Source organism: Notolepis coatsorum (genome assembly GCF_963971535.1).
Source record: "Notolepis coatsorum genome assembly, contig: SCAFFOLD_965, whole genome shotgun sequence".
Classification (NCBI taxonomy): Eukaryota; Metazoa; Chordata; class Actinopteri; order Aulopiformes; family Paralepididae; genus Notolepis; species Notolepis coatsorum.
The window spans coordinates 43,178-70,000 of NW_028169942.1; the positions used below are offsets into that span (position 1 = coordinate 43,178).

Consider the following 26,823-nt stretch of genomic DNA (forward strand, 5'->3'; position numbering starts at 1 on the left):
ACGTAGTTACCATGGCAACAGCACTAACATTAGCTCTGTGGTCACTCAGCCAGGACTTTAATAACGTAGTTACCACGGCAACAGCACTAACGTTAGCTCTGTGGTCACTCAGCCAGGGCTTTAATAACGTAGTTACCATGGCAACAGCACTAACGTTAGCTCTGTGGTCACTCAGCCAGGGCTTTAATAACGTAGTTACCATGGCAACAACACTAACATTAGCTCTGTGGTCACTCAGCCAGGGCTTTAATAACGTAGTTACCATGGCAACAGCACTAACGTTAGCTCTGTGGTCACTCAGCCAGGGCTTTAATAACGTAGTTACCATGGCAACAACACTAACATTAGCTCTGTGGTCACTCAGCCAGGGCTTCACAACCAGTAAAATCACAAAAACACATCCGCAGTTGGTGCCGTGAGGCCAGGCGTCACAAGCCAATGAAAACGATGGGGGCGGGGTTTGGAGCTGAACTCACTTGGGAATACTTAGGACGCCGATAAACCACACACATCTATATGTATGGTGAAAGAACTGCAGTCAGGGTCTTTAACCTCCTCAACCTGTCACTCTAACATGACCTTTGACCCTCATGCTGAGGTCATAAATCGTCTGTCTCTTCTGTCTCGTCAGCCTAACAAGCTTCCGGCCAAACTCAACCTGCTGACCTGTCAGGTGAAACCCAGTGTGGAGGACAAGAAGTGCTTTGACCTCATCTCCCGTAAGACACACACACACACACACGCACGCACGCACGCACGCACGCACGCACGCACGCACGCATGCACGCACACACACACACACACACACACACACACACACACACACACACACACACACACACACACACACACACACACACACACACACACACACTATGGTAGTGTCATACTGGCCAGCAGCGTAACTGGGGGGCGACAGTGGCTCGGGGAGGTAGAGCAGTCGTCTGGCAATCCGGAGGTTCCCGGTCCGATTCCCGCTTTTCCTGGGCAGTGTATCGAAGTGTCCTTGAGCAAGACACTTAACCCCTAACTGCTCCCGACGAGCAGGTGGCACCTTGCACTGTTGCCTCCGCCGTCGGTGTGTGAATGTGTGAGTGAATGGGTAAAATGTGAGGAACAAATTGTAAAGCGCTTTGGATAAAAGCGCTATATAAAAAAGCAGCCATTTACCATTTACCATGACCGCCCGGAGTCAGATGCAGCTGTTGGTCAGACTCTCCCCTCTGTCTCTGTGTTTCAGACAACAGGACCTATCACTTCCTGGCCGATGATGAACCTGAATGCGCGGCGTGAGTAACATGAGACATTCAGACCTTTATCATCACTGTGTTCTCAGGTCCATAGTCAGGTGGGAACAGGCGAGAAAACACAGGCACCTTTCAGTGTCAAGTCAAGTCAAGAGTTTTATTTGTCACGGCATACAAGCATACAGTGAAATGCGGGGGGTCATGCTCGCAGCGATTGTGCAATAATACCTAGTAATAAGAATAGGAATGAGAATAAGACATTTGTGCAATAATACAAGTAATAAGAATAAGACATAACAGGTATAATGTACATAAAGTTTACAAAAAGCATGGTAAGACATGCTAAGGTCCTGCGATAGTGCAATACAATACCTACGGATGAGGCACTGGGTCTTATGTACAATGTTATACAATGCTATACTATACAATCTTTTTTTTCAATCCACTTTTTCTCCTTATTTTCTATTTTTCTCCCATCCCAATTTCGTATCGCCAATTATTTTCCCTTCAATTCTCCCCTCCCCTATCTTTAACGTTGCTAGACTATGCCTCCCACTGGTCGGCTGTAGTGAGGATAGAAGCCTTGCATCACGTGTCCCCTCCGGTACACGAGGAGGCAGCCTGTCGCATCTTTTCACCAGACAGCGCGGACTCTCAGTGGCGAGGAGTAACGCGTGGGAGGCTCACGCTGCCCCCGATACTTCCTGACTCTGTTGTATAGGCGTCACCCAACCGACCTGTAGGAGTCGCTGTCCACAACGTCCAATCCCCACCCATCGACTTTCCAGCCGCTACCTCTGCCAATTGAGATAGTATGACGACTGGCCCAAGCCGCAGGCAATGATGACTCCGGGAGTCGAGACCGCAGCCTCTTGCATTGGTGACGAGCGCAATCTCTGCTACGCCACCCAGCCGCCCTACAATCTACATTTATACTATGTGTCCTTATGCTAACTTGCTATATCCATCTATTTACTATACAAGAACCACTCCCGTTCTCTTTATATATATATATATATATCTTTTTTTTTTGTGACCTTTTCATTGTGTAAAGTGACCGTTGAGTGTGAGCGTGTATAGCATGTGTGTGTGTGTGTTCATGCTAAAGTGGCTGCTAGAGTGTGAGCGTATACAGTGTGTGTGTTATATGTGTGCTCATGTGTGCTTGTGTGTGGAGAGTTTAGTGTTCAAGGCTCTGATGGCCTGGGGGAAGAAGCTGAGCCGGAGTCTCTCTGTCTTAGTTGCTGGTGTTCGCAGGCGTTTGCCTGACCGCAGCCGCTTGAACAGGCTGTTGTTGGGGTGGTGAGGGTCTTTCATTATTCTGCAGGCACTGGATTTGCACCTCTTGTTATATAAGACCTGCAGCAGGGGTGGTAGTGCAATACCTGTAGCACGCTCAGCTGAGCGCACCACTCTCTGTAGGGCCTTCTTGTCCTGTGCCTTGCTGTTTCCATACCAGGCAGTGATGTTTCCAGTCAAGATGCTCTCTACAGCTCCGGAGTAGAAGGACTGGAGTATCTTCCCCGATACTCTGAACTTCCTTAACTGTCTCAGGTGGTCCAGCTGTCAACTTGATCACCTGTGATACTTGATCGATTTCTAGATTATACCGTTCCACAGCTGGAGAGGAGGTGATGGATGTAGAATGATGTTGTCAGGTGTGGGATCTGGTCATGTTCCTTTTAACCCTGTGATGCCCTCGGTTGCAAAATTACAACATCACTTTTAGTTTTTAGCTATTTAAAAACAGTCTGTAAATGTTTTTTTTTTTTTTTTTTATCTTTACATAGTCAATGGGTCCTGTGGTTCTGCCTCACAATGCTATTGGATAGTAAATGTTTTTATAGGTCCCACATTCTGGCCTCTGAAGTTGCTAATGTAAATTTAATTTGGGCCTTGGACGCTCTCCTGTGGAAGCATAGGCAGTGTTCTGAAAGAGCAACTTATGGTCTGTACCCTATCATTCATCATATACGTTATAGTCTATGCATGTTTTGGTGTGTGTGTGTTTGTGTGTGTGTGTACTTACTTGTGTGTATATGTGCATTCGTGAGCAGTGTTGGGACTAACGCGCTATAAAGTAACGCGTTACAGTAACGCTGTTACTTTTGGCGGTAACTAGTACTCTAACGCATTACTTTTGAAATTCAGTAACGCCGTTACCGTTACTGAATGGTTCGTTACTGCGTTATTTTTATGTAGATTGATAGCGAGCGATAGTGATCCAGTGCACTCCTCCTGACTCCTGTCTGTGTCACTCACCTGCGGGCTGCGGGGACACGCTGTGCTGGGGGCGTGTTTTGTTTACTATAGTCCTGACTGTCATGGCAGCGCCCAGCTACTCGCGTTTGTACACATGGATATTATCACTATTTCTCTTTTGTCGAGCACAAAGAAAATAACATTTTAGTTAAATGTCATTTGTGTTTTGGCTCAAAGATACTATCTACTGCCCATGCTTCAACGAAGCTAGTAGCTGAGTCTAACGTTAACAGGACTCATCCGAAGCCAGTAAGCCACTCGCTTTCGGGGATCTAGTTAGCATCACCAGGGCCCTGTTTCTTGTACCTGGTTCAACTAAGTCGATCAAGATGTCATTATCCAGCTTCAGTTAACCCGATGTTCGAAGCCGGGATTTTCCTGTTCCTCGAAGGTGGATTCAGTCTCGTTAACTCAAGCCAGACTTGCGACTCAGGCTAAATGCGCGCGGCCGCTTCAGGCGAAAAGCCAGCACGTATCGATGGCAGAGATCCTGATTCTCTAACGGCATTGATTGATTAATTGATTTAAAACTTTATTGACAGATTGCAATACGGCTCAATCGCCTCGCCGACAAGTTAAATGCGTTATCTATAGGCTAATTTTAAGTCCCTCATTACCTCAATCAATCAGATTATATTTCTTTAAACTTGCCTGCTGGATTGAATAATCAAATGAGATCTTGCTAGCGAAAATAATTAGTTAAACTTATACAGAATTACGATACGGCTCTCTTACCCATTGATTGATGTATAGTCGATCTTTAACTTATCTCCAATGTGGTCTAACGGGTTGTTGTTTTGACTATCACGCAGACGTAGGGTGACCAGATGCAAAAAGTCCAAAAGTGGGACAACAGTAAGATTTTGGTGGGACAAAGTGGGACAACAGTAAGATTTTGGTGGGACAAAGTGGGACAAAGTGGGACAGATAGATAATGTAAATTTTTTTATTAGAATAACTGCCATGGATTTCACTGAATAGATTTAAATCAAAGGTTAAAGGTTAAATCAAAATAAATACAAATTAAATACCACCTAACATCTGTTTTAAATATTCAAACGTCATCACTTGACAGGAATGTCTTGTGTTTGATATTCCCTGTTAACACAGAACTAGGGAAAACAGTGTAGTATAATACAAAAATAATAATACAAATAAATTGTGTTTCTATATTAGAATAACTGCCATGGTCTTCACTGAATAGATTTAAATCAAAGGTTAAAGGTTACCACAGTCGGCTGACCTGTATGAATGGGAGTGTTGTACTGTGTGATAGACACTTGTTATCTCAGCTGCAGTGACCTTGTCCGTCTGGCTATCATTGTTTGGTTTAAAAAGAAACGTATCCATAGATCTGGATGTTTCTTTTTGGTGAGCCACTTTCAAGTGAGACTCACGTCCACTGTGGCGCTTCAAGTCGTATTCTCCTCCATGCGCAATTGAAAACGAACTATGACACAAAACACAGAAAGCCTGCTGCGGATTTCCTGCCATCTGCCTCACCCAGTCATGTGTCGTTTGCCAGTCTTGGTTGTAACTGCAGGTCCGTTTCTTTTTACTGCTTTCCATCTTGAACTAGTTTGCTTGTAATGTTGTTGTGTTTTTTTGACCAATCAGATTTGCGATATGAGGTAGCGTCTCGACTCAGTCTCAGTCACGTCACAAGCAGGCAAGCAGCGCGCTAAAGTACTATAACCAATCAGAGCAATGTGTGTGGACAAGAGGCGGGTTGCTACGTTTACTGTCTGTAGGGAGGGGCTTTTAGACGCATGTTTTTTTTGGCTTCGAAAAGAGGGACATCCTCTCAATATGAGGGACGTGGGACATTTGGTCAAATGGTGGGACAGTACAACCAAAAGGGGGACACCTGGTCACCCTACGCAGACGACCGGGGTTCGAGACCCTAGTCTTTTCCTTCTTTTTGCAATATAGGAATAATTCAATTTGGTGCACGTTGAGAGCTATATAAAGAATGACATCCTCAATGCATGTAGATTTATAATATTTTAACTTAAAACCAGGCTACTTTGGCGTATAATCATTAATATTATATTCAAAAAAATCATATTGGAAACACAGGGTTTTGAACCCCGGTCGCTGGGTTGGCAGGCTTGAGCACTACCGCTGCACCACTGTGCCAGATGGGATAAATTCATTGTTTATACATTAATGAACGAGAGACCCGTGTTTAGAATATCCTTTGTTTTGAATGAAGTTTATCTCTTTATCCTCATTCATTAATGTGACGTCAACGGCTCATTCAATTTCTCAAATCTGTCAAACAGCGCATCTCATCAGACATCTTAATCCCAGTTACAATTAAAATAACCACATAATGTGTACATCGCACGAGCGAGCGCCACGGTATATATAACGTGCATTATTTAGGACAAAGTGAATTTAGTATCAGCATTTTGGGTCTATTTTACATTTCAAAAGCCCCCTCTGGAAGAATGGAGCACAAAAACGTAATTCAGAATGGTATAATGCAGATCGTAGACTGTGGGAATAGTTTCAGGAAACGGGCTGTCACTTCTTTGCGGGGGCGTGGCGATGGTTCAGGCTAACTTGAACTTAAACTCTGCTTTCGACCAGGCTCAAACTTTTGGATCTGTTGTCATGGTGATTTGGAAAATCCACGTACGGGGAACCGGAAAGTCCGGCTAACTCAGTTATCCAGTTAAAGTTATCCGGCTAACTCAGTTATCCAGGTACAAGGAACGGGGCCCAGGCGGCACACGGCAAATGGGACGGAACACTTCACGTTTTACAACTACTTGGAGAGAGAATATACTAAATGGAAATGAGCTAAAGAAAATGTTTGAGGGCTGGACTAACGTTACATCTCAACCACCGCAGACTTTGGTGAGTTCAGTGATGTGAATGCAAGGTTGATCAACAGATTTTGAGTATAAGAATCTGCAAGGGAATCTCATCAATACTAATCAAACAATATAAATATAGTCCTTTCATGCACAATTGATATCCTAACTATTCTAACGTTGCAATGCACGATTGATATCTTAAACAACGTTGCAAGACGGTTATAATGAAACATCAAGGCTGTTCCTTCAACCTAAGCGGCGATACAATTAGGCACGGCACATTTCTTATTATGTCGGGACTCGGGACAACATTTGTGTTTGTGTAAAATTTGTGTTTATAGACCACATTGCTTAGCAGAGTTCAGTGATGTGAATGGAAACTGTCAAGTTGATCAACAGATTTTGAGTATCTGTAAGGGCATTAATGAGAGCAATCTTTTTTTTTTTTTTTTTTTTTACTAAATAGTTACTTTTCACAGTAACGCATTACTTTTGGGTGTAAGTAACTAGAAAAGTAACTGAGTTACTTTTGAAATGCAGTAACTAGTAAAGTAACTGAGTTACTATTTTTCAGTAACTAGCACAACACTGTTCGTGAGTATGCATCAATGTGTGTGTGTGTGTGTGTGCGTGTGTGTGTGTGTGTGTGTGTGTGTGTGTGTGCGTGTGTGTGTGTGTAGGTGGATCTCCGTGCTGAGCAACAGTAAAGAGGAGGCGTTGAGCGTGGCTCTGGATGGGGGGAGGAGAGGAGGAGGAGTGGGAGGAGGAGGGGGAGGAGGAGGAGGAGGAGAGAACAGTGTGGAGGATCTAACCAGGGCCATTACTGATGACATCAGAAGGATGCCAGGCAACAACACCTGCTGTGACTGCGGAGCGCCAGGTGAGTCCGATCAACTAGAACAGTTCTGTATCTGGACCAGTTCTGTATCTGGACCAGTTCTGTATCTGAACCAGTTCTGTATCTGACCCAGTTCTGTATCTGACCCAGTTCTGTATCTGACCCAGTTCTATCTGACCCAGTTCTGTATCTGACCCAGTTCTATCTGAACCAGTTCTGTATCTGACCCAGTTCTGTATCTGACCCAGTTCTATCTGACCCAGTTCTGTATCTGACCCAGTTCTATCTGACCCAGTTCTATATCTGAACCAGTTCTGTATCTGACCCAGTTCTATCTGACCCAGTTCTATCTGACCCAGTTCTATCTGACCCAGTTCTGTATCTCACCCAGTTCTGTATCTGACCCAGTTCTATCTGAACCAGTTTTGTATCTGAACCAGTTCTATATTCTGTCTGTCTGTCTGTCTGTCTGTCTGTCTGTCTGTCTGTCTGTCTGTCTGTCTGTCTGTCTGTCTGTCTGTCTGTCTGTCTGTCTGTCTGTCTGTCTGTCTGTCTGTCTGTCTCTCTCTCTCTCTCTCTCTCTCTCTCTCTCTCTCTCGGTCTCTCTCTCTCTCTCTCTCTCTCCTCTGTCTCTCTCTCTTTCTCTCTCTCTCTCCCTGTCTCTCTCTCTCTCTCTCTCTCTCTCTCTCTCTCTCTCTCTCTCTCTCTCTCTCTCTCTCTCTCTCTCTCTCTCTCTCTCTCTCTCTCTCTCTCTCTGTCTCTCTCTCTCTCTCTTCAGATCCTGGGTGGATCTCCACCAACCTGGGCATCCTGACCTGCATCGAGTGCTCAGGGATCCACAGAGAGATGGGGGTGCATCACTCCAGAATCCAGTCCCTCTCACTGGACACACTAGGCACATCTGAGCTCCTGGTACGTCTGTATGTCTGACCTCTAACCCTTATCCCTTGACCCTTGACCCTGGAAGGAAAGGGCACCTGACAACCACATCGTCACATGAAGGAAATTAATCATCCATTGACTTGTTAACGTCCACAACACTGACAACACCTCCACCTTTGTTTTTATTTAATTCACAATGGAACATACTGAAATGTCAATAACGTTTGGAGACAACTGTTGAATGCCCAGTTTTCCACCCTGTTGGGAGAAACAACGGTTGCTATGTGTCGATCTGTACCTGTATGAGAAGTATATCAGTCAAAATGTAATAAATTGGTGTTTTATTACTGGATGTTTCTCCAGTGTTTCACACACTCTGCCACAGCACAGAAGTTAGGCATTCTCTTTTGAAACTGGTTACCAATGGTTACAGGCAGCCATGTTGGAAGAAAGAGAACTACACACACACATTCCATGCAAGGCTTCTATTGCTTGGCTGTTATATTATCATACTGGCCAATCGCGTCTCGCTCTAGCCATAATGAGATATCTCTTATCTCCAGCACCTACTGTGCTCATGAACAAACAATTGCACTCTCATGCACGTGACCAGGCCACGCCCCCGCGTCCTACTATATGACGCCGGACAACGTGAATACTTTCCCTAAGCCAGTTGTCCTTCCGCGTTCGGTTTGCGCGATCTGATTGGCCACTGATGTTTCTCTCAGCGCCCAATCGCGTTACTCCTAACAATCGCGCCTAGCTTTCAGTTCCACAGCCCAAGTCCTTCAGTCCGACAACATCACATCAATATAAATAACGTATTGTTTTCATCTCTCTATATTAACGTAAAGCTATTCATATCAATCGAAATAACGTTCATCTCTCTATATTAACGTAACTAGCTATTCATATCAATCGAAATAACGTATTGAATTGTTTTCATCTCTCTATATTAACGTGATTCCATCAACACAACATTAATGTTCAAAACACAACTTCATTATTGCTTATCTCTGCAAACACGACTTCATTATTGCTTATCTCTGCACATTATTGCTTATCTCTGCTCTGTTTACGTTGGGTGGACGAGCAGTGAGTTTTAATATTGAGCACGGCATAAGTAGGTAATATGCTCTTGCGTGTGACACGACTTTGAGCTTCATTATTCAGCCACAGGCAGGAGTTTTTAGATCACAGGCTGGTCATGCATAATCTCACCCACCAGACTCTTCTACCGAATTGACTAGGTCAATAGATTACACTTTCTGTAGGCCTAACACTCACCTACTCATTCTGTTGTGACACAACATGACATGTTAGGGTTGTCACCTTTCGTGATCATGTTTGAACCAATGTGTAAAAAAATCTGTTTTAGATTAGGCTGCACGGCGGTAGCAGTATATAGTTAGTATATTGATGCACGGCGGTAGCAGTATAGCGATGCACGGCGGTAGCAGTATATTGATGCACAGTGTATATTGATGCACGGCGGTAGCGAGTTAGTTGATAGTTAGAGTTAGTTGATAGTTAGTAGTATATTGATGCAGGTAGGTAGCTGATGCGACGGACTAGTGGAGCTGAAATTTCTGATAGCTAGTTACGTTAGTTGATAGTTAGTAGTATATTGATGCAGGTAGGTAGCGCATGCAGGTAGGTAGCTGATGCGACGGACTTGTGGAGCTGAAAGTTCTGATAGCTAGTTACGTTAATATAGAGAGATGAAAACAATACGTTATTTATATTGATGTGATGTTGTCGGACTGAAGGACTTGGGCTGTGGAACTGAAAGCTAGGCGCGATTGTTAGGAGTAACGCGATTGGGCGCTGAGAGAAGCGTCAGTGGCCAATGAGATCGCGCAAACCGAACGCGGAAGGACAACTCGCTTAGGGAAAGTATTCACGCCGCCGGACATGGTCACACTCCCCCTTCCTCTTTTTTTGTTTACAACATGGACGCTGCAGTGCACTCAATGAACTAGTTGTTATGAAATGCAGAGATAAATTACACAATGTTGGGTTTTCGCCGGAGATTCACCAGCCTCTGGAATCTTCTCGGCACATCCTAACAGAGCATCGGGCCTGTCCTGGGGTTTCCTCGTCTCGTGACAGTGGACTGAGGGACGTCGCGCATTTGTGATACTGCTCGTTGTCCCGTGAGACAGCCGAGTTGTGTATTGGCGCGAGGGGCAGGATATTTGGGAAAACATGGTCGTCATGACTCTGTTTTGGGTGTTTTCCCAGCTATCCTAGTGCGTGCGGCTAATGCTACAATGCTGGGTCTCCGTTCTTGTTCCCCACCGAGGGCTGTCTTTTCTAAAAAGGTCTTCCCTCCTCTTAACCATTCATGCTGACGGTCAATCGGTGTCTACTGTTGGGAGTTTTGACAGGGGCTTGTTTACCATTTCATGGGTGGATGGGCTGAGGCTCAGGGCTGGTGTGCTTTTTGTGAATCTATGAATTGTGTGCGGGACTGGTGTTTTCTCTGGTCTGCATCCCAATTGTGTGTATGGGCTAGCCCATTCTGCAGTGTGTTAGTGGAGTTTTCGTTCATTTATTCATTTACCCCTTCATGGGTGCACACCACAGTGGAGGTTGCTGCATGCCTACTAGTGAGGCAGTGCTTCACTAGTAGTAGTCTTTTGTCTGCAGCCACCACTGGTGCTCCGTGCTTGTGAAGCAGGTGGCATCAGTCCTTTGCCTCTGACATGGTGGAACGGTGTCCCGCCCGGCCGACACCATGAGGCGAGTCGGCCCGGCAGGTGGCTGGTGGGCTGTTAAGCCTATACCGCCACGGTATAGAAATAGCAGCGACTAGTAACATTGTTCGAATTGCTGTTTTTTCTGTAAAAAATTGGGGCGGGTGGCGGGGCCTTAGGGCCAGCCGACGTTGAAACATTGCGCAAGGTTTTGAGGTTATTAGCTTTGACCTAGCCACAAGCTATAACCGCAGGGAGGGCTAGGATGCTGTCAACGCTTGTTTACAGACATCTTGGTTGGATCAGTCCCCCCTCTTTCCCTCCTCAGGGCTCCCCTCTCCGCAGAGGGACTTTGGTCTTTCCGCAGGAGCGTGGGCGGTATTTGACCTAGGCCCCACACCGCCTCACACCACGCAGCCAGAGGTGAGGGCGCGGCCTCGCCAGCGGCTGTGGTGCGGCCCTCAACCAGCGGCCATGTTTTCCCCCTGCTTCACCCTCGCCAGGCCGGGTATCACGTTAGTGCCTCCCACGGCCGGAAGACCGGCGGTGGTCTGGCAGGCGCGCATGATTTGGGTGGTAGTAATATCACTGCAGGGCTACGGTGTGTAGGAACCCACCCTATCGACCTCACGCCTTGCATGTCCAGCTGTAGAACAGTTCCTCAGCAATCCATGCCGGGGAGGTGTTCAGTGGGGGAGCTTTTTGTCACCCGGTGTGATGTCAGCTTCCCCCGTATCAAATCGGCCCTTTCTGTTGGGGTCCCCCCTTGGGTGCGATTGCCTCGTTGGTAGTGTCAGGGGCCGATATCCCGACTCCGCGAGACACCCTGCTCGCGTGGTTGGCGGGTCCAGGGTTGGCAACGCACAGCGGGTGGGACCGGGCCGCCTATCTGCGGTTCCTGGCGGACCAGCGCCAAGTGGTGGCGGGCGGGTGCGCTTGGGATTGTCATCACATATGGCTACAGCAGTGCCATATGTCGAGGTGGATGGAGAGAACGCTGAGGCGGGGACTTGTGTTTACACAACCCCACCCGTTTTCAGGTTTGGTACAGACCCTATTGTCGGGGTCAACAGCAGTGACAGCTCTGGCCGACGAGATCCAATCTCTGTGGGCGAAGCAAGCCATCGTCGTGGTCCCAAAGGAGGACGCGATGCGTGGCGTTTCCTCCCGGTATTCTCTGGTGCCCGAGAAATCGGGGGGGGGGGGGGGTTCATACTGGACCTGTCCCATGGAAGGTTCAGAATTTTGACCTGTCAGGTGTCTCACCAGCCTGGGTTTTGCTGTAGACTGGAAGTAGAGTTCTCCTCTTCCCAGTCAACGGGTGGAGTACTTGGGCTTTTTCTAAGCTCAAGGTCTATATGGGCATCCCTCTCAGAGCGGCGGCGAGTGATTGGGTTCTCGGCGCGCTCGGGAGATTCCGTCCTAGGGCGGTTACGGCGCTGTCCGTGATGCGCCTGCTGCTGGGGTCCCTCTTGGCCTCTTCTTCATGCAGAGGTGGTTTTTTCCGGTATGGAAATGGACCCGGTGTGAGACATATGGAAGCGGCTGAAGGTTCCCATGTCAGTACTGGGCAGGGGTGCAGTCGTGCACACACGCGGTTACACGGCGTGTTATTAGTAGTCACTCAGGGCAGAAGTGCGCGCAATGATAAGTACCCGGCCGTTGTAGAAAGCTACCCGGCCGTCGGCCGGCACTTCTCACCTAGACTTTGCATAATAATAGGAACCTACGAGAAGGTGAGGGGCTGCTTGATCTCCATTGTTATGCATAATAATCATCTGTTCTGTGCGCAACTGAGGGAACATGCGCGTGCGCGGGAGCGCGGCGTGTAACCAGTTCCCATATTACGACTGCACCACTGGTACTGGGGGACCTCGTCTTCTGGGGAGGGTCTGGTGCCCTCACCTGCGGGGTCCCCTTGGGCAGCAGGCTGTCACACGTCATGGTCTTCACCGACGCCTCCCTCATGGGATGGGGGGGGGGGGACGTGTCGGACCAACGCAGTAGGGGGCAGCTGCCATGCTGCCCGGTCTGCACTACATTCAATGTGTTGGGATTGAAGGCAGTCCTTCTGGTCCTCAAACGGCTCGACGACCTTGCAAGCATGTTTTGGTCAGGACGGACAACACAACGTCAGTGTCGTATATTGTCAGACAGGGTGGAGTGCGCTCCCCCCGTCTGCACCGGGCGGCGGTCGGGCTCTGGCTATGGGCATTCTCCATCTGCTCTGCATGAGGGCTCTCCACATCCCCGGCAGGGTGAATGTGGGTGCAGGTGTGATGTCGCGGGGCGGTCCTCACCCTGACGAGTGGGGATTACATCCAGACATAGTCGGGCAGGTCTGCGACCGATTCCGTGGCCGTCCGGGATTCTGTACACTTTCCCCCCCTTACACCTGATAGCTCAGCTGTTGGGGCAGGTATGTCGGGAGCGCAGGACTTGGTCCTGGTCGTACCGGGCCGGGGCTCAGCTCTGTGGTCCCCGGCCCTGATTCAGCTCTGTGTGGCCCCACCGTGGCCTGTTCCGTGGTCACCGCGGGCCCTCTCTCAGGCACGCGGAACTCTGTTCTGCCTTCGTGTTCTGGGGCAGCCTCTAGGCTTGGCTGCTGATGGTGTGAATCTGGTGGGGATGCGTCTTGACTATTCTGTGGTTAACGCTATCCGGTACGCGCGCACTCCGTCCTCTACCACGGCTTACGCTGGGGAGTGGCGTATGGTCGAGTGTGGGAGCGGAACGTTGTTCAGCCACCCTCTCGTGGGACGTTCCTGCTTGGCGCTCGGTGTCTCAAGCCGGTGGAACGTTCTCTGTCTCCGAGTTGGGACCTCCAACTGGTCCTCGGCCGGTTGTCTGAGGCCCTGTTGAGCCTCTTGAGCAGGCGCCGTTGGAGCAGCTGGTCGTCACCTCCGCTAAGCGCGTGGGTCAGCTGTGTGCTCTCTCGGTGCGGCCTGAGTGCCTGTCTATTCGTGCCAATAGCGGTGCGACTCTGAGGCCTAATCCAGTCTTCGTGCCAAAGAATATCCGGAGCTCTTTTCGCTCCGGGGATATTGTGATTCAGGCGTTTCATCCGCTTCCTCACGCTAGTGGGTTAGAGGCGAGCCTTCATCTGTTGTGTCCTGTCCGTGCTTTGGGGGTTTACCTCAGTCGGACTCGGGATCTCAGGGCTGCCAATCAACTTTTTGTTTGTTATGGTGGCCCTTACGCTGGTAAGGCACTGTCCAAGCAGCGCCTGTCACATTGGTTGTGCGAGGGCATTTCCCTTTGCTACACGTTGGCTGGACAGGCCCCCCACTTAACGAAGGGACCCGGGGAGGACCAGGAGGCCGCAGCACAGATGTCCTCCACCGAGGCCCCCCCTAACAAGGCGGCAGAGGCCGCCACTCCACGAGTGGAGTGGTGGCCTCTGCCGCCTTGTTAGGGGGGGCCTCGGTGGAGGACATCTGTGCTGCGGCCTCCTGGTCCTCCCCGGGTCCCTTCGTTAAGTTTTACCTCATGGACATGACTGGGGGTTCTGTCTCCCAGGCGGTTCTGAGGTCTGGGACCTCCCCTGCGTCCTGCCTGTAGGTGGGTTAGCAGGGGTGTGTGGGTGTGTGCCACGGGGTGATGTGTCACACGTGGTCCCGCCTGTACTGTGCGTTTTTAGGGGTCTCTGGTTCCCTCTTTTTTGCACTTTGGTGGAGTTGACTGCCTCCCCCCCTTCGTTAGGACGGGCGGGTGGACGGGACTCCCCTCCCCCCTGGTAATAGGGCTTGCGGGCCCTCAGGGGGTACACTTGTCGGGCCACGTGTCTGCTCTGCCCCATATCTCATTATGGCTAGAGCGAGACGCGATTGGCCAGTATAATAATATAACGAAAGGTTATCCTATAACCTAGTTATATGAATACTGGCTGAGCGTCTCGCTCTTAGCGCCCTGAGGTCCCTTGGTTGGGTTTTCAGTGTTGGAAACTTTTTCTGAGGAAGGGGGAGTGTGACCATGTCCGGCGTCATATAGTAGGACGCGGGGGCGTGGCCTGGTCACGTGCATGAGAGTGCAATTGTTTGTTCATGAGCACAGTAGGTGCTGGAGATAAGAGATATCTCATTATGGCTAGAGCGAGACGCTCAGCCAGTATTCATATAACTAGGTTATAGGATAACCTTTCGTTACCGGCTGTTGCAAATTATATATGCATTCTCATTGGGTGTTGTCAATAAATAATTGTATATATTATTATATGATATATGTAATAATCAGATCCTCTCTCCGCCAGCTGGGCAGGAACGTGGGGAACTCTGGCTTTAATTCCATCCTGGAGGCCAACCTGCTGAGTCCGTCCCTCAAGCCCTCCCAGCACAGCCACATGTAAGAGACCTAACCCTAACCCTCCCAGCACAGCCACATGTAAGAGACCTAACCCTAACCCTCCCAGCACAGCCACATGTAAGAGACCTAACCCTAACCCTCCCAGCACAGCCACATGTAAGAGACCTAACCCTAACCCTCCCAGCACAGCCACATGTAAGAGACCTAACCCTAACCCTCCCAGCACAGCCACATGTAAGAGACCTAACCCTAACCCTCCCAGCACAGCCACATGTAAGAGACCTAACCCTAACCCTCCCAGCACAGCCACATGTAACACCGGTTCCTGACAGGGAGCGAGCGAGCGAACTGGAGACGAAATTGCGCGCGACACTGTCCTGATATGAGGCGGCGCGTGTCCGAGTGTGTCTGTGTGTGTGTGTGTGTTACCTGGAAGCACACGTGGGGGGGGCCTGCGATTATTGACCAATAAAAAGTGTTTAGGGGCGGGACTCGGCCGCGTAATCGCTCAACTAGAGACACAGCGAGCGAATATCTGAGGGGTGGACGACATTGCTGCTCAGTTCGCTGTCGCTCGCGGCAGGTCAGGATAGTCTGATTGAAACGAATACATTTTAATCATTTTCGCAATCACGCTCGCTCGCGTCGCTCCCTGTCAGGAAGGGGTGTAAGACTGTGTTCACAGACATGTACTGGATATGTGTGCATGTGTGTGTGTGAGTGAGTATGTGTGAGTGAGTATGTGTGAGTGAGTATGTGTGCGTGTGAGTGAATGTGTGTGTGTGTGTGCGTGCGTGCGTGCGAGCGTGCAAGCGAGTGAGTGAGTGAGTGAGTGAGTGAGTGTGTGGTAGTGAAAGGGTTAACCTGCTGTAGTGTGGTAGTGAAAGGGTTAACCTTCTGTAGTGTGGTAGTGCAAGGGTTAACCATTTGTCATGTGGCCATAACGCTGCCCACATGGGCTCACGGGACACAATGTTCATCCAGTTATAACGCTGCCCACATGGGCTCACAGGACACAATGTTCATCCAGTTATAACGCTGCCCACATGGGCTCACGGGACACAATGTTCATCCAGTTATAACGCTGCCCACATGGGTTCATGGGACACAATGTTCATCCAGTTATAACGCTGCCCACATGGGTTCATGGGACACAATGTGCATCCAGTTGACCGCGTGACCACCTTGTGTTTGCAGGGCAGAGCGTAAGGACTACATCCTGTGTAAATACATGGAGGGTCAGTTTGCCAAGCGGAGGAGCACCTCTCCCGCCACGCTGCGGCAGAGTCTGCAGGACGCGGTGAACACCACCGACATCTACGGCCTGATCCAGCTGTATGCCCAGAGAACAGACCTCAGCCAATTACTCCATACATATGTACAGGTAACCATAGCAACCACTCAATAATATACATATATACAGGTAACCATAGCAACCACTCAATAGTACATATGTACAGGTGTTTTAGGCGCTATGTCCAGACTAAACCGATTTCAGTCAAAGTAGTTGATTGTATGCACCTTTCATCCACACGGAACTGCGTTCTGGCCGCCTGAAGACGCTACTTTCTGAGACCGGCTGCCAGAGTGCGCAATTCTGAAGACGCCCCCCCCTTGCGTCACCATCTTTACAAGCTATATGAGTCTTTTCCTGAACCGATGATGCGATAGCCCACCTCTCCCTTACCCCGCGTGTGCAAACTCCCACAACAATGGCATCGTACAGAGTAGTTGCGTTCGTGTTACAGAAGCTATTGAGCTTGATCAGGCTTTTACAGCTAAATGTACTACCACCATCGACAACATTTACATTTACAACAGATTGACATCTCCCAACAGATTGACATGTCCCTTAATCCGCATGCAAACCCAGCCAACAAAAAAAAACATGATACATATATGTCTTATATGTCTTATATGTCCTGGCTAGAAGTGTTTATTAAACACCGGGAGGCTACTGTGATGAAATACACGTTACTAGCTAGAGATTAGCGTCACATAGTGGGCCCTTTTCTGAAAACCCAAGTAGTAGCCAAGCACATACTGTTCCATAGCATATGCCTTCAGTTGATCATGATAGAAAGAAAGCAATACGCTTGGACCAGCACTCTCAGATTTTGGTAGATTTAATCGCAGCCTGAAACAAACATGTTTCGGAACTGTAATGTTCCTTCTTCAGTGTTGATGGCTCAACACTGAAGAAGGAACATTACAGTTCCGAAACATGTTTGTTTCAGGCTGCGATTAAATCTACCAAAATCTGAGAGTGCTGGTCCAAGCGTATTGCTTTCTTTCTATTATACTCGACGGGATTTCAGCACCCAGTGTTATAATTTGTGAGCGCAGTCTATCTTGACTTTTCAGTTGATCATGACAAATCCTCTCTTACCTTGATGATTAAAAAGCCTCCATAATTTAGTAAATAGTATTCCCATTGCTGGTGAACTGTAGCCAGCCAGCTAGCGTTGATGCTATTCAATGCTATCAACATTAGCTAAATAGCTAACCAACTAAATACAAAATACAGTGGTATCCCAAGTAAGTAAGTCATCCTGAGGTAACGTTAAATACAGACAACGTTTGCTAGTCGAAAGGACTGGACACAGGGACAAGTTAAACATCAATCAATTAATTTATTCCAACAGGTAGTTTGAGCTGCATGTGAGCCGCGGTTTCTTTCTCTCCTTGAAAAGCACACAACCGGCCGGCACAAGTTATCGAAAACAACGACAACACTTCCGGTCGGGGGTTTTCAAAATAAAAGAGCGACGTCTAAAACAGGAAAGACATTTATTTTGTAAATTTGTGGCACGCACTTATTTCTTTTTATTATTATAATTTTCTTTAATCCTCTTTTTCTCCGCCTGATTTTCAATTTTTTTATCCCCATCCCAATTGAGTCGTTATGCCAATTCCCCCCCTCCCTTACCTGGTTGTTGCGCGCATGTTCCTCCTACTGGTCGGTACAAGGGAACCCTGAAGTCCATCACACGCTTCCTCCGACACATGTGGAGACAGCCAGTGACTCTCTTTTCACCTGGCAGCGAGGACTCTCATTAGTGAAGTGTAACGCGTGGGAGGTCACGCTGCCTTCACCATTTCCTGCCTTTCGCTGAGCAGGCGCCCAGACCTGACCTGTAGGCGTCGCTGTCCACAACGCCAGATTACCACGCACGACTTCCCTCCCCCTAACTCAGCCAAACGAGTTAGTATGACAACCGGCCCAAGCCGCAGGGCAATGCTGACTCCGGGAGTCAAGACCGCAGCCTCTTGCATTGGTGACGAGCGCAATCTCCGCTACGCCACCACACGCACTTATTTCTTGAGATGTTTTCGTTTTTACGGAAAACCTTTTTTAAATGAAAACTAAATGAAAACGAAAAAGATCAAAATCGTTTTCGTCTGGACAAGGCCTTAGTATATGCACGCACATACACACACACACATGCACACGCACATACACACACACACACACACACACACACACACACACACACACACACACACACACACACACACACACACACACACACACACACACACACACACACACACACACACACACACACACACACACACACACCCTCTAACTCCCTCTAACTCTTGTGTTTCTGTGCCAACAGGAGAAAGGGGAGACAGCTCTCCATCTAGCCGTCCTATTGGCTGACAGGACGTCGCTCCACATGCTGGACTTCCTGGTTCATAACTGGTACGCCAGGGCCCCGTTTCATGTACCTGGATAACTGAGTTAGCCGGATAACTTTAGCTGGATAACTGGGTTAGCCAGACTTTCGGGTTTCATGTACGTGGATTTTCCAGATCACCATGCCAACAGATCCAAAAGTTTGAGCCTGCTCGAAAGCAGAGTTCAAGTTCAAGTTAGCCCGATCACGCAGAGCCACGCCCCCGCAAAGAAGTGACAGCTCGTTTCCTGAAACTATTCCCACAGTCTACGATCTGCATTATACCATTCTGAATTACGTTTTTGTGCTCCATTCTTCCAGAGGGGGCTTTTGAAATGTAAAATAGACCCAAAATGCTGATATTAAATTCACTTTGTCCTAAATAATGCACGTTATATATACCGTGGCGACGGTGGCGCTCGCTCGTGCGATGTACACATGATGTGGTTATTTTAATTGTAACTGGGATTAAGATGTCTGATGAGATGCGCTGTTTGACGGATTTGAGAAATTGAATGAGCCGTTGACGTCACATTAATGAATGAGGATAAAGAGATAAACTTCATTCAAAACAAAGGATATTCTAAACACGGGTCTCTCGTTCATTAATGTATAAACAATGAATTTATCCCATCTGGCCCAGTGGCCCAGCGGTAGTGCTCAAGCCTCCCAATCCAGCGACCGGGGTTCAAATCTCTGTGTTTCCAATATGATTTTTTTGAATATAATATTAATGATTATACGCCAAAGTAGCCTGGTTTTAAGTTAAAATATTATAAATCTACATGCATTGAGGATGTCATTCTTTATATAGCTCTCAACGTGCACCAAATTGAATTATTCCTATATTGCAAAAAGTAGGAAAAGACTAGGGTCTTGAACCCGGGTCGTCCGTGTGAAAGTCAAAAGAAGAACCCGTTACACCACAGAGAAGATAAGTAAAAGATTGACTATACATCAATCAATGGGTAAGAGAGCCGTATCGTAATTCTGTATAACAGTTAACTAATAATTTTCGCTAGCAAGATCTCATTTGATTATTCAAACCAGCAGGCAAGTTTAAAGAAATATAATCTGATTGATTGAGGTAATGAGGGACTTAGAATTAGCCTATAGATAACGCATTTAACTTGTCGGCGAGGCGATTGAGCCGTATTGCAATCTGTCAATAAAGTCTTAAATCAATTAATCAATCAATGCCGTTGAGAATCAGGGTCTCTGCCATCGATACGTGCTGGCTTTTCACCTAAAACGGCCGCGCGCATTTAGCCTGACTCGCAAGTCTGGCTTGAGTTAACGAGACTGAATCCACCTTTGTGAAACAGGAAAATCCCGGCTTCGAACATCGGGTTAACTGAAGCTGGATAATGGACATCTTGATCGACTTAGTTGAACCACGTACATGAAACAGGGCAGGAGCTTGTTTACTGTCTATTGTTGTTGTTGTTGTTTACTGTCTGGTGGAGTTGTTTTTGTTGTTGTTTACTGTCTGGTGAAGCTGTTGTTTACTGTCTGGTGAAGCTGTTGTTGTTGTTTACTGTCTGGTGAAGCTGTTGTTGTTTACTGTCTGGTGAAGCTGTTGTTGTTTACTGTCTGGTGAAGCTGTTGTTGTTATTTACTGTCTGGTGAAGCTGTTGTTGTTGTTGTTGTTGTTGTTGTTGTTGTTGTTGTTGTTGTTTACTGTCTGGTGGAGCTGTTGTTGTTTACTGTCTGGTGAAGCTGTTGTTGTTTACTGTCTGGTGAAGCTGTTGTTTACTGTCTGGTGAAGCTGTTGTTGTTGTTTACTGTCTGGTGAAGCTGTTGTTGTTTACTGTCTGGTGAAGCTGTTGTTGTTGTTTACTGTCTGGTGAAGCTGTTGTTGTTTACTGTCTGGTGAAGCTGTTGTTGTTGTTGTTGTTTACTGTCTTGTGGAGCAGGGCCCCATTCCTCGTACGTGGCTAACTGAGTTAGCCCGATCATTTTCAGGATTACTTGACATAAGTCAGGCTTTTCGGTTCCACGAAGCAAGTTTGGCTAAATCACTATAGCAACACATCCATAAATTTGAACCTGCTCCAGCGCAGGCTAACTGAAGTTAGCTGGATAAGCTTGCCACTCCCTCAGAAAGAAATGGCAGCTTCCTTCCTCAGAGATCCCATTATACCATTCTGAATAATGTTTTTGTGCTTAGTTTTTTGCGAGCAGCCAGTTTAAAAAGTATTTCCCAGAGGACATTTAATTTCATTTCATTTAATTTCATTTTTATTTATTCGTACATGGAATTATTACAGTCCAACAGTACATAATTAACTCAATGACCGCCGGGAATTAGTCGGGCCCCGTTCTAGCACTGCCACGCTTTAACATCTTCCGCCCGTGACATAATGGTCATAAATCAATATTTCTGGACTGTTCTATAAAACTAGCGATTTTAATTTCAAACGTATTCAAGTATAAACATCATGAACATGTCACAACAGCATTTAGAATGTATATTATCATCAATATCGTCATGCATCCACTCAACTCATGGAAAATACAGCATCAGGCTATTGTTCTAAAAGTATCTAAAAGTATTGAACCGTTTTTAACAGCTGGGTGTGTGTGTGTGTGTGTGTGTGTGTGTGTGTGTGTGTGTGTGTGTGTGTGTGTGTGTGTGTGTGTGTGTGTGTGTGTGTGTGTGTGTGTGTGTGTGTGTGTGTGTGTGTGTGTGTGTGTGTGTGTGTGTGTGTGTGTGTGTGTGTGTGTGTGTGTGTGTGTGTGTGTGGTGTGTGTGTGTGTGTGTGTGTGTCCCAGCTCCAATGTGGATGTTCAGACGTCTCGAGGAAACACAGCCGTCCACTACTGCTGTCTTCACAACAAGACAGAATGTCTTAAACTGTTACTGAGAGCCAAGGCCAACACACACCTCAGTAAGACACACACACACACACACACACACACACACACACACACACACACACACACACACACACACACACACACACACACACACACACACACACACACACACACACACACACCTCAGTAAGATACAGTACACACACACACACAGACACACACCTCAGTAAGATACAGTACACACACACACACACACGCACCTCAGTAAGATATATACACACACACACACACACACACACACCTCAGTAAGATACAGTACACACACACACACACACACACACACACACCTCAGTAAGATACACACACACACACACACACGCCTCAGTAAGATACAGTACACACACACACACACACACACACACACACACACACACACACACACACACACACCTCAGTAAGATACACACACACACAGACACAAACACATTAGAAATTCCCCTACTCAGGGCCGCCTGGGAGAAATGCGAGGCCCTGTGCGAGATTTAACGCGAGCCCCCCCCCCCCCAAAAGGTTAAAAAAAAAAAAAAAAAAATTATATATATATATATTTTTTTTTTTTTTTTTTTTTTTTATACAGTCAACATATTCTTAAATAATAGCGCTGCCCGAGGCGGGGCATGATACAGTCAACATATAGCAAAAGAGAGAGCGAGAGAGAGCTCCCGTTCTACAGTCAATATACAGTGTACAGAGAGAGAGAGAGAGAGAGAGAGAGAGAGAGACACATTGGAAAGAAATTGAAATGCTATTTGGCCCTAAACAGAGTACACAGTGGCAGAATACCTGAGCACTGTGACTGAAGATCCTTGAGCACAGCCTAGCCATCGAGAAAGGCCGCCATAGGCAGACTGTGTGTGTTAGAAAGAGAGAGAGAGAGAGAGAGAGAGAGAACATGTGTGTTTGTCATGTGTGTGTGTGTTAGAGAGAGACTATAGCATGTATGAGAGATTCAAAAGGACAAAGATCAACAATCCAACAAGAAGAGCGTCTATACCAGAGAAACCAAAGCAGCAAGGAGCCAATGGCCGACATCAGCTAAATAGGCTAGCCAGGTACTGTGACACCAGGCCACGTGACACACAGCTTTGGCCAACGGCCCAACGCTACCCAAGCTACACAAACGACCATTCACACACAGCACATGTCGTATCTCCAAATGTTGTGAAGTAGCATATGTTTTGCCTGGAAAAAAACATCGTTATTAACAAAACATTCGGGAGGGGAAGGAAGGAAGAGTGGGGTAATGTCATGACATTTTACCTGCACGAGGAACACAGGTCTCCACGTTGACGAAAGGCCTCTCGCTGTCGGGACAAAGCTATGGCCAGAGCCTTGTCATGGTGCAGGCCCGACTACATCTTCTGTCAAAGATGATGTCGTAGTCAGAGTGCCAGGGCCTGCTATTCTCAAGGCTAACTGATAGCATCAAACGAACGTTCCCAGCTGACGCTAAACAGCTAACTGGCTAACAGTTAGCTCAATCAGGCACCTGGCTGCATGTAGTAGCCGCATAGCTTGCTTCTGCGTTAGCTAACAGCTAACAAGCTATGCGGCTACTGTCTACATACAGCCAGGTGCTCTCAGCAGGCACACACAGTTAGCTACTAGTAGTACTATATATTAGCTAGTCGACCAGTTTGGCTCCAGAAAGAGAGAAAGATAGATAGGTCAGGACAGGTCCACGGCGGGTATTTAATCATAGGTTGACTCACATAACGCAGTATCAATGAATGCGGCGCGGCCGGCGCCAATGGTGAAGTTGGAAGGAGACTTGGCCCACGGTGTAATTCTTCTTCTTCTTCTTCTTCGAGTACTTTCCGGCAGACTGGACACCTTTCGGCATATTGCTGCCTAACAGATTTATCTGCTCACAAGTTCTCTTCTCCTTCTTTTGAAAAGACATCCACTCGCCTCGCTCCTCTGAATAGCGCTGAATTATCTACCTCGTGTGTCTTCTTCTTCTATTTGGTATTACGGCGGTCGGCGGACGGGCCGGAAACACTATCCTAAAATCTGTAGAGCAGCAAATCCGCAGAAACCGGAAAACTGCAGTCTGCAGAGCCAGGAAGTCAGACACATTCTACAAACGTGTCTAATGTGAAATATATAAGCATATAAGCAAAACTAGATTTTAGGTCTGTGATGAAAAAGGGCCTCGCGGGAAGGGGGGCCTCGCAAAAAAATAAAAAAAAATAAAAAATAACAAAAAAAATAAATAAAAAATATTTTTTTTTTATTTTTTTTTTATTTTTTTTTTGCGAGGCCCCCCTTCCCGCGAGGCCCTGTGCGACCGCACTGCTCGCACACCCCCTGAGGCGGCCCTGCCCCTACTGATGATATTGCTTTAAGAAAAACAACAATAAATGATATAGCTGAAATACTTAAGATTGTGAGCAGAAGTGTTGTTGTTGTCGCTAGAGGAACTCAGGCCTCTGCTACGAAGATACAACCTGTTTCCAGCTTCCAATCACAATTCATAAAGTGGGCAGTGATGAACATACAGCTGTAAGTTAACACTTGACCACATGTCTGTAGTCTGTAGGCCTTTTTCACATTTGAAACGTCATCTGTGGCTTGGTAAGTCATATTGGCAATCCAATGTGTTTACCATTTCCTTGAAACTGGCTTTTTCAACTGTATGGATAGAAACCATTTCTTACCCAATGTACCCAACGTTAGTAACTGACTTGGTACAGTCTCGCCACCGTTGACTGTCTCCTATTTTATTATTATTATGTCGCATTTTTTTCCAATCTGAGCTCCTGTAGGGGCTGGTGTACCAACGGGAGACTCGGTTGATGAAATATGAATTCAGATCGCTAATAAAAAAATAAAACGATATTTGTCGTCGTGGGCACTCAATGGAGGGGCTGATAAAACGAGATATGTCATCCGTGGCACTGTCTGTCCGCTAATGTTGCACCGAAAACGACCAAAGCAAATTCCTTGTATGTGAAAACTACTTGGCAATAAAGACCTTTCTGATTCTGATTCTGATTCTGATTCTGATTCTGATTAGGCACATTTGCATTATTTTTGCTAAAGACATCTTTCCAAAGTTTTCTCAGGCTAGTTAGGCTACATGGGGTAATTATGTTAAGTACAGGATCAGAACGTAGGCTCACATGATGTTACTTTGTTTGATACAACATGAAGCAAGTGAGAAAGGAAACAGAGACTGACTATAGACTAGATCCATAAACAGATGCAGTTGCATATTTCAACATAATTCTGTTATCAGGGACACATGGGGGTTATTGTCATGGCCACATGTACAATACATATTGCCTAAGCCTAACACGCACACACACACACATACACAAACACACACCCACACACACACACACACACACACACACACACACACACACACACACGCTCGCACGCACGCACACACACACGCACAGAAACTTGTGCAAACTGTGCACACTATTGACAATTTGTCTGTGTGTGTGTTTTAGAGAACGAGCTGGGAGAGACGGCGCTGGATGTGTGTCGCAAGTTAAAACACAGCCTCTGTGAGGAACTGGTGAGTTGAAACTGATCTCCAGTCAGGTCAAAACATACACACACACACACACACGCACGCACGCATGCACTCACGCACGCACGCACGCACGTACACACACACACACACACACACACGCACGCATGCACGCACGCACACACACACACACACACACACACACACACACACACACACACACACACACTGTGTGTGTGCGTGTGTGCGCGTGTGTGTACAGTATGTGTGCGTGCGTGCATGCGTGCGTGTGTGTGTGTGTGCGTGTGTGCGTGAGTGCGCGTGTGTGTACAGTATGTGTATTAGTCAGTCAGTTGTTGTTTATGGTGTTTATAATATTGTTGTTGTTTTAGATCCAGCAGTTCTACTGTAATCGGTTCACCTGCATGTTGTCAGAATTATGATTATTAGATTAGATTAGATTAGATTAGTCATCATTAGTCATGTACAGTACAACAAAATGATGTTGGCATCTAACCAGCGTGCAAAGTACCAGTAAAGTGCAGAACAGTATACAGTTGTGTCAATATGTGGAGTATATGACAAAGCTACAGAGTAATATGCTAAGATAATGTATGTACAGTATTATTATATACAGTGGTATGAATACACAATGTTGTTGTTTATGTTATCATTGTTATTAACTCATTCAACGCCAGTCACGAGTAAAGTCGGGTTAACTCGCCAACCGTTCAGCGCCAATCGCAAGTAAAGTCGGGTTTGAATCGTTATTTCTTTTATTAGCGATATCCATTCATTTTCATCCATCCAGCCTGATGTTATCATTGGGAATGGGTCTGAGCTCGCAAAAGGGCAAATACCGCCGCCTACGCCTTCCAGCTGGAATTGCACTCTATTAGAAATGGTGTAGTTTCTTTTCAGGGCCGATCTGAGCCGTGCGGGCGGGGTTTAAATACTCAGACGAGGCAGGCCTTTACAACGATGGCATGGTACACTAACCCTGCCCGCCCGTTCATGTGTAACGCTCTGTAATGTGGGACGGACCTCCACAAGCAGTATTTGGAATGGCGATCAGATAATTGGATTATTTCTTTTGCAATACATCAGAGACCAGGTAAGGACTCTATATATAAAATCTTGCGTTGACCTGATATTTCTTTCTACCGCGATCAACGCTGTCTGTGTGTGTGTGTGTGGCTGTTTACCGTTGAGTGCAGGAGGTGGCGGGGGGAGCGCCCCACTACGAGGCCATTGCATGTATGCATAAGGAAGGATAATAATGATAATTTTCAGGAAGATTCGATATTCAGGCGAAAAATGACAACATGTTTAGTGTATTCCACTAAAGGGCTATTATCGCGTCTTTTCCTGGGATTACTAAGAATCACCAAAACTATACTCATATTCAAAACGGTATAAAACGGAAATGTACAGATGAAAAAACAATCTGTTTTGTACATGTTGACTGGAAGCAACTCACTGACAATCGACGGGTGTATTAGACCCATAGCTATAATATAAGATATATTTTAAGCACTCGCAAATCTCGCAGTCCCCCCATTGATTAAATCGATGGCGTACTAGCGCCCTCTGGCGCATTAAGCGATGGCGCAGAATGAGTTAACATTGTGGATATTGTGGTTGTTGTTGTCTAGATCCAGCAGTCCCAGTCTAACCAGTTCAACCTACATGTCCATGTGGAGTATGAATGGAGGCTTCGC

General features: G+C 46.9%; 1 protein-coding gene across 1 annotated transcript in view; it reads left to right on the forward strand.

Annotated features, from left to right (window-relative positions):
- The window catches only part of LOC311248644 (arf-GAP with SH3 domain, ANK repeat and PH domain-containing protein 1-like), a gene marked incomplete at its 3' end in the record, with an annotated part of 66,834 nt that overhangs the window by 32,475 nt on the left and 7,536 nt on the right, over positions 1-26,823 (forward strand). Inside the window, 10 exon segments of the mRNA XM_084339498.1 lie at positions 632-719; positions 1,241-1,289; positions 7,015-7,214; positions 7,951-8,084; positions 15,003-15,094; positions 16,253-16,439; positions 18,679-18,764; positions 21,514-21,629; positions 25,080-25,147; positions 26,758-26,823. The exon segment at positions 26,758-26,823 is cut by the window's right edge and continues 42 nt beyond it. Coding sequence (XP_084195624.1) covers positions 632-719; positions 1,241-1,289; positions 7,015-7,214; positions 7,951-8,084; positions 15,003-15,094; positions 16,253-16,439; positions 18,679-18,764; positions 21,514-21,629; positions 25,080-25,147; positions 26,758-26,823 — 1,086 coding nt within the window.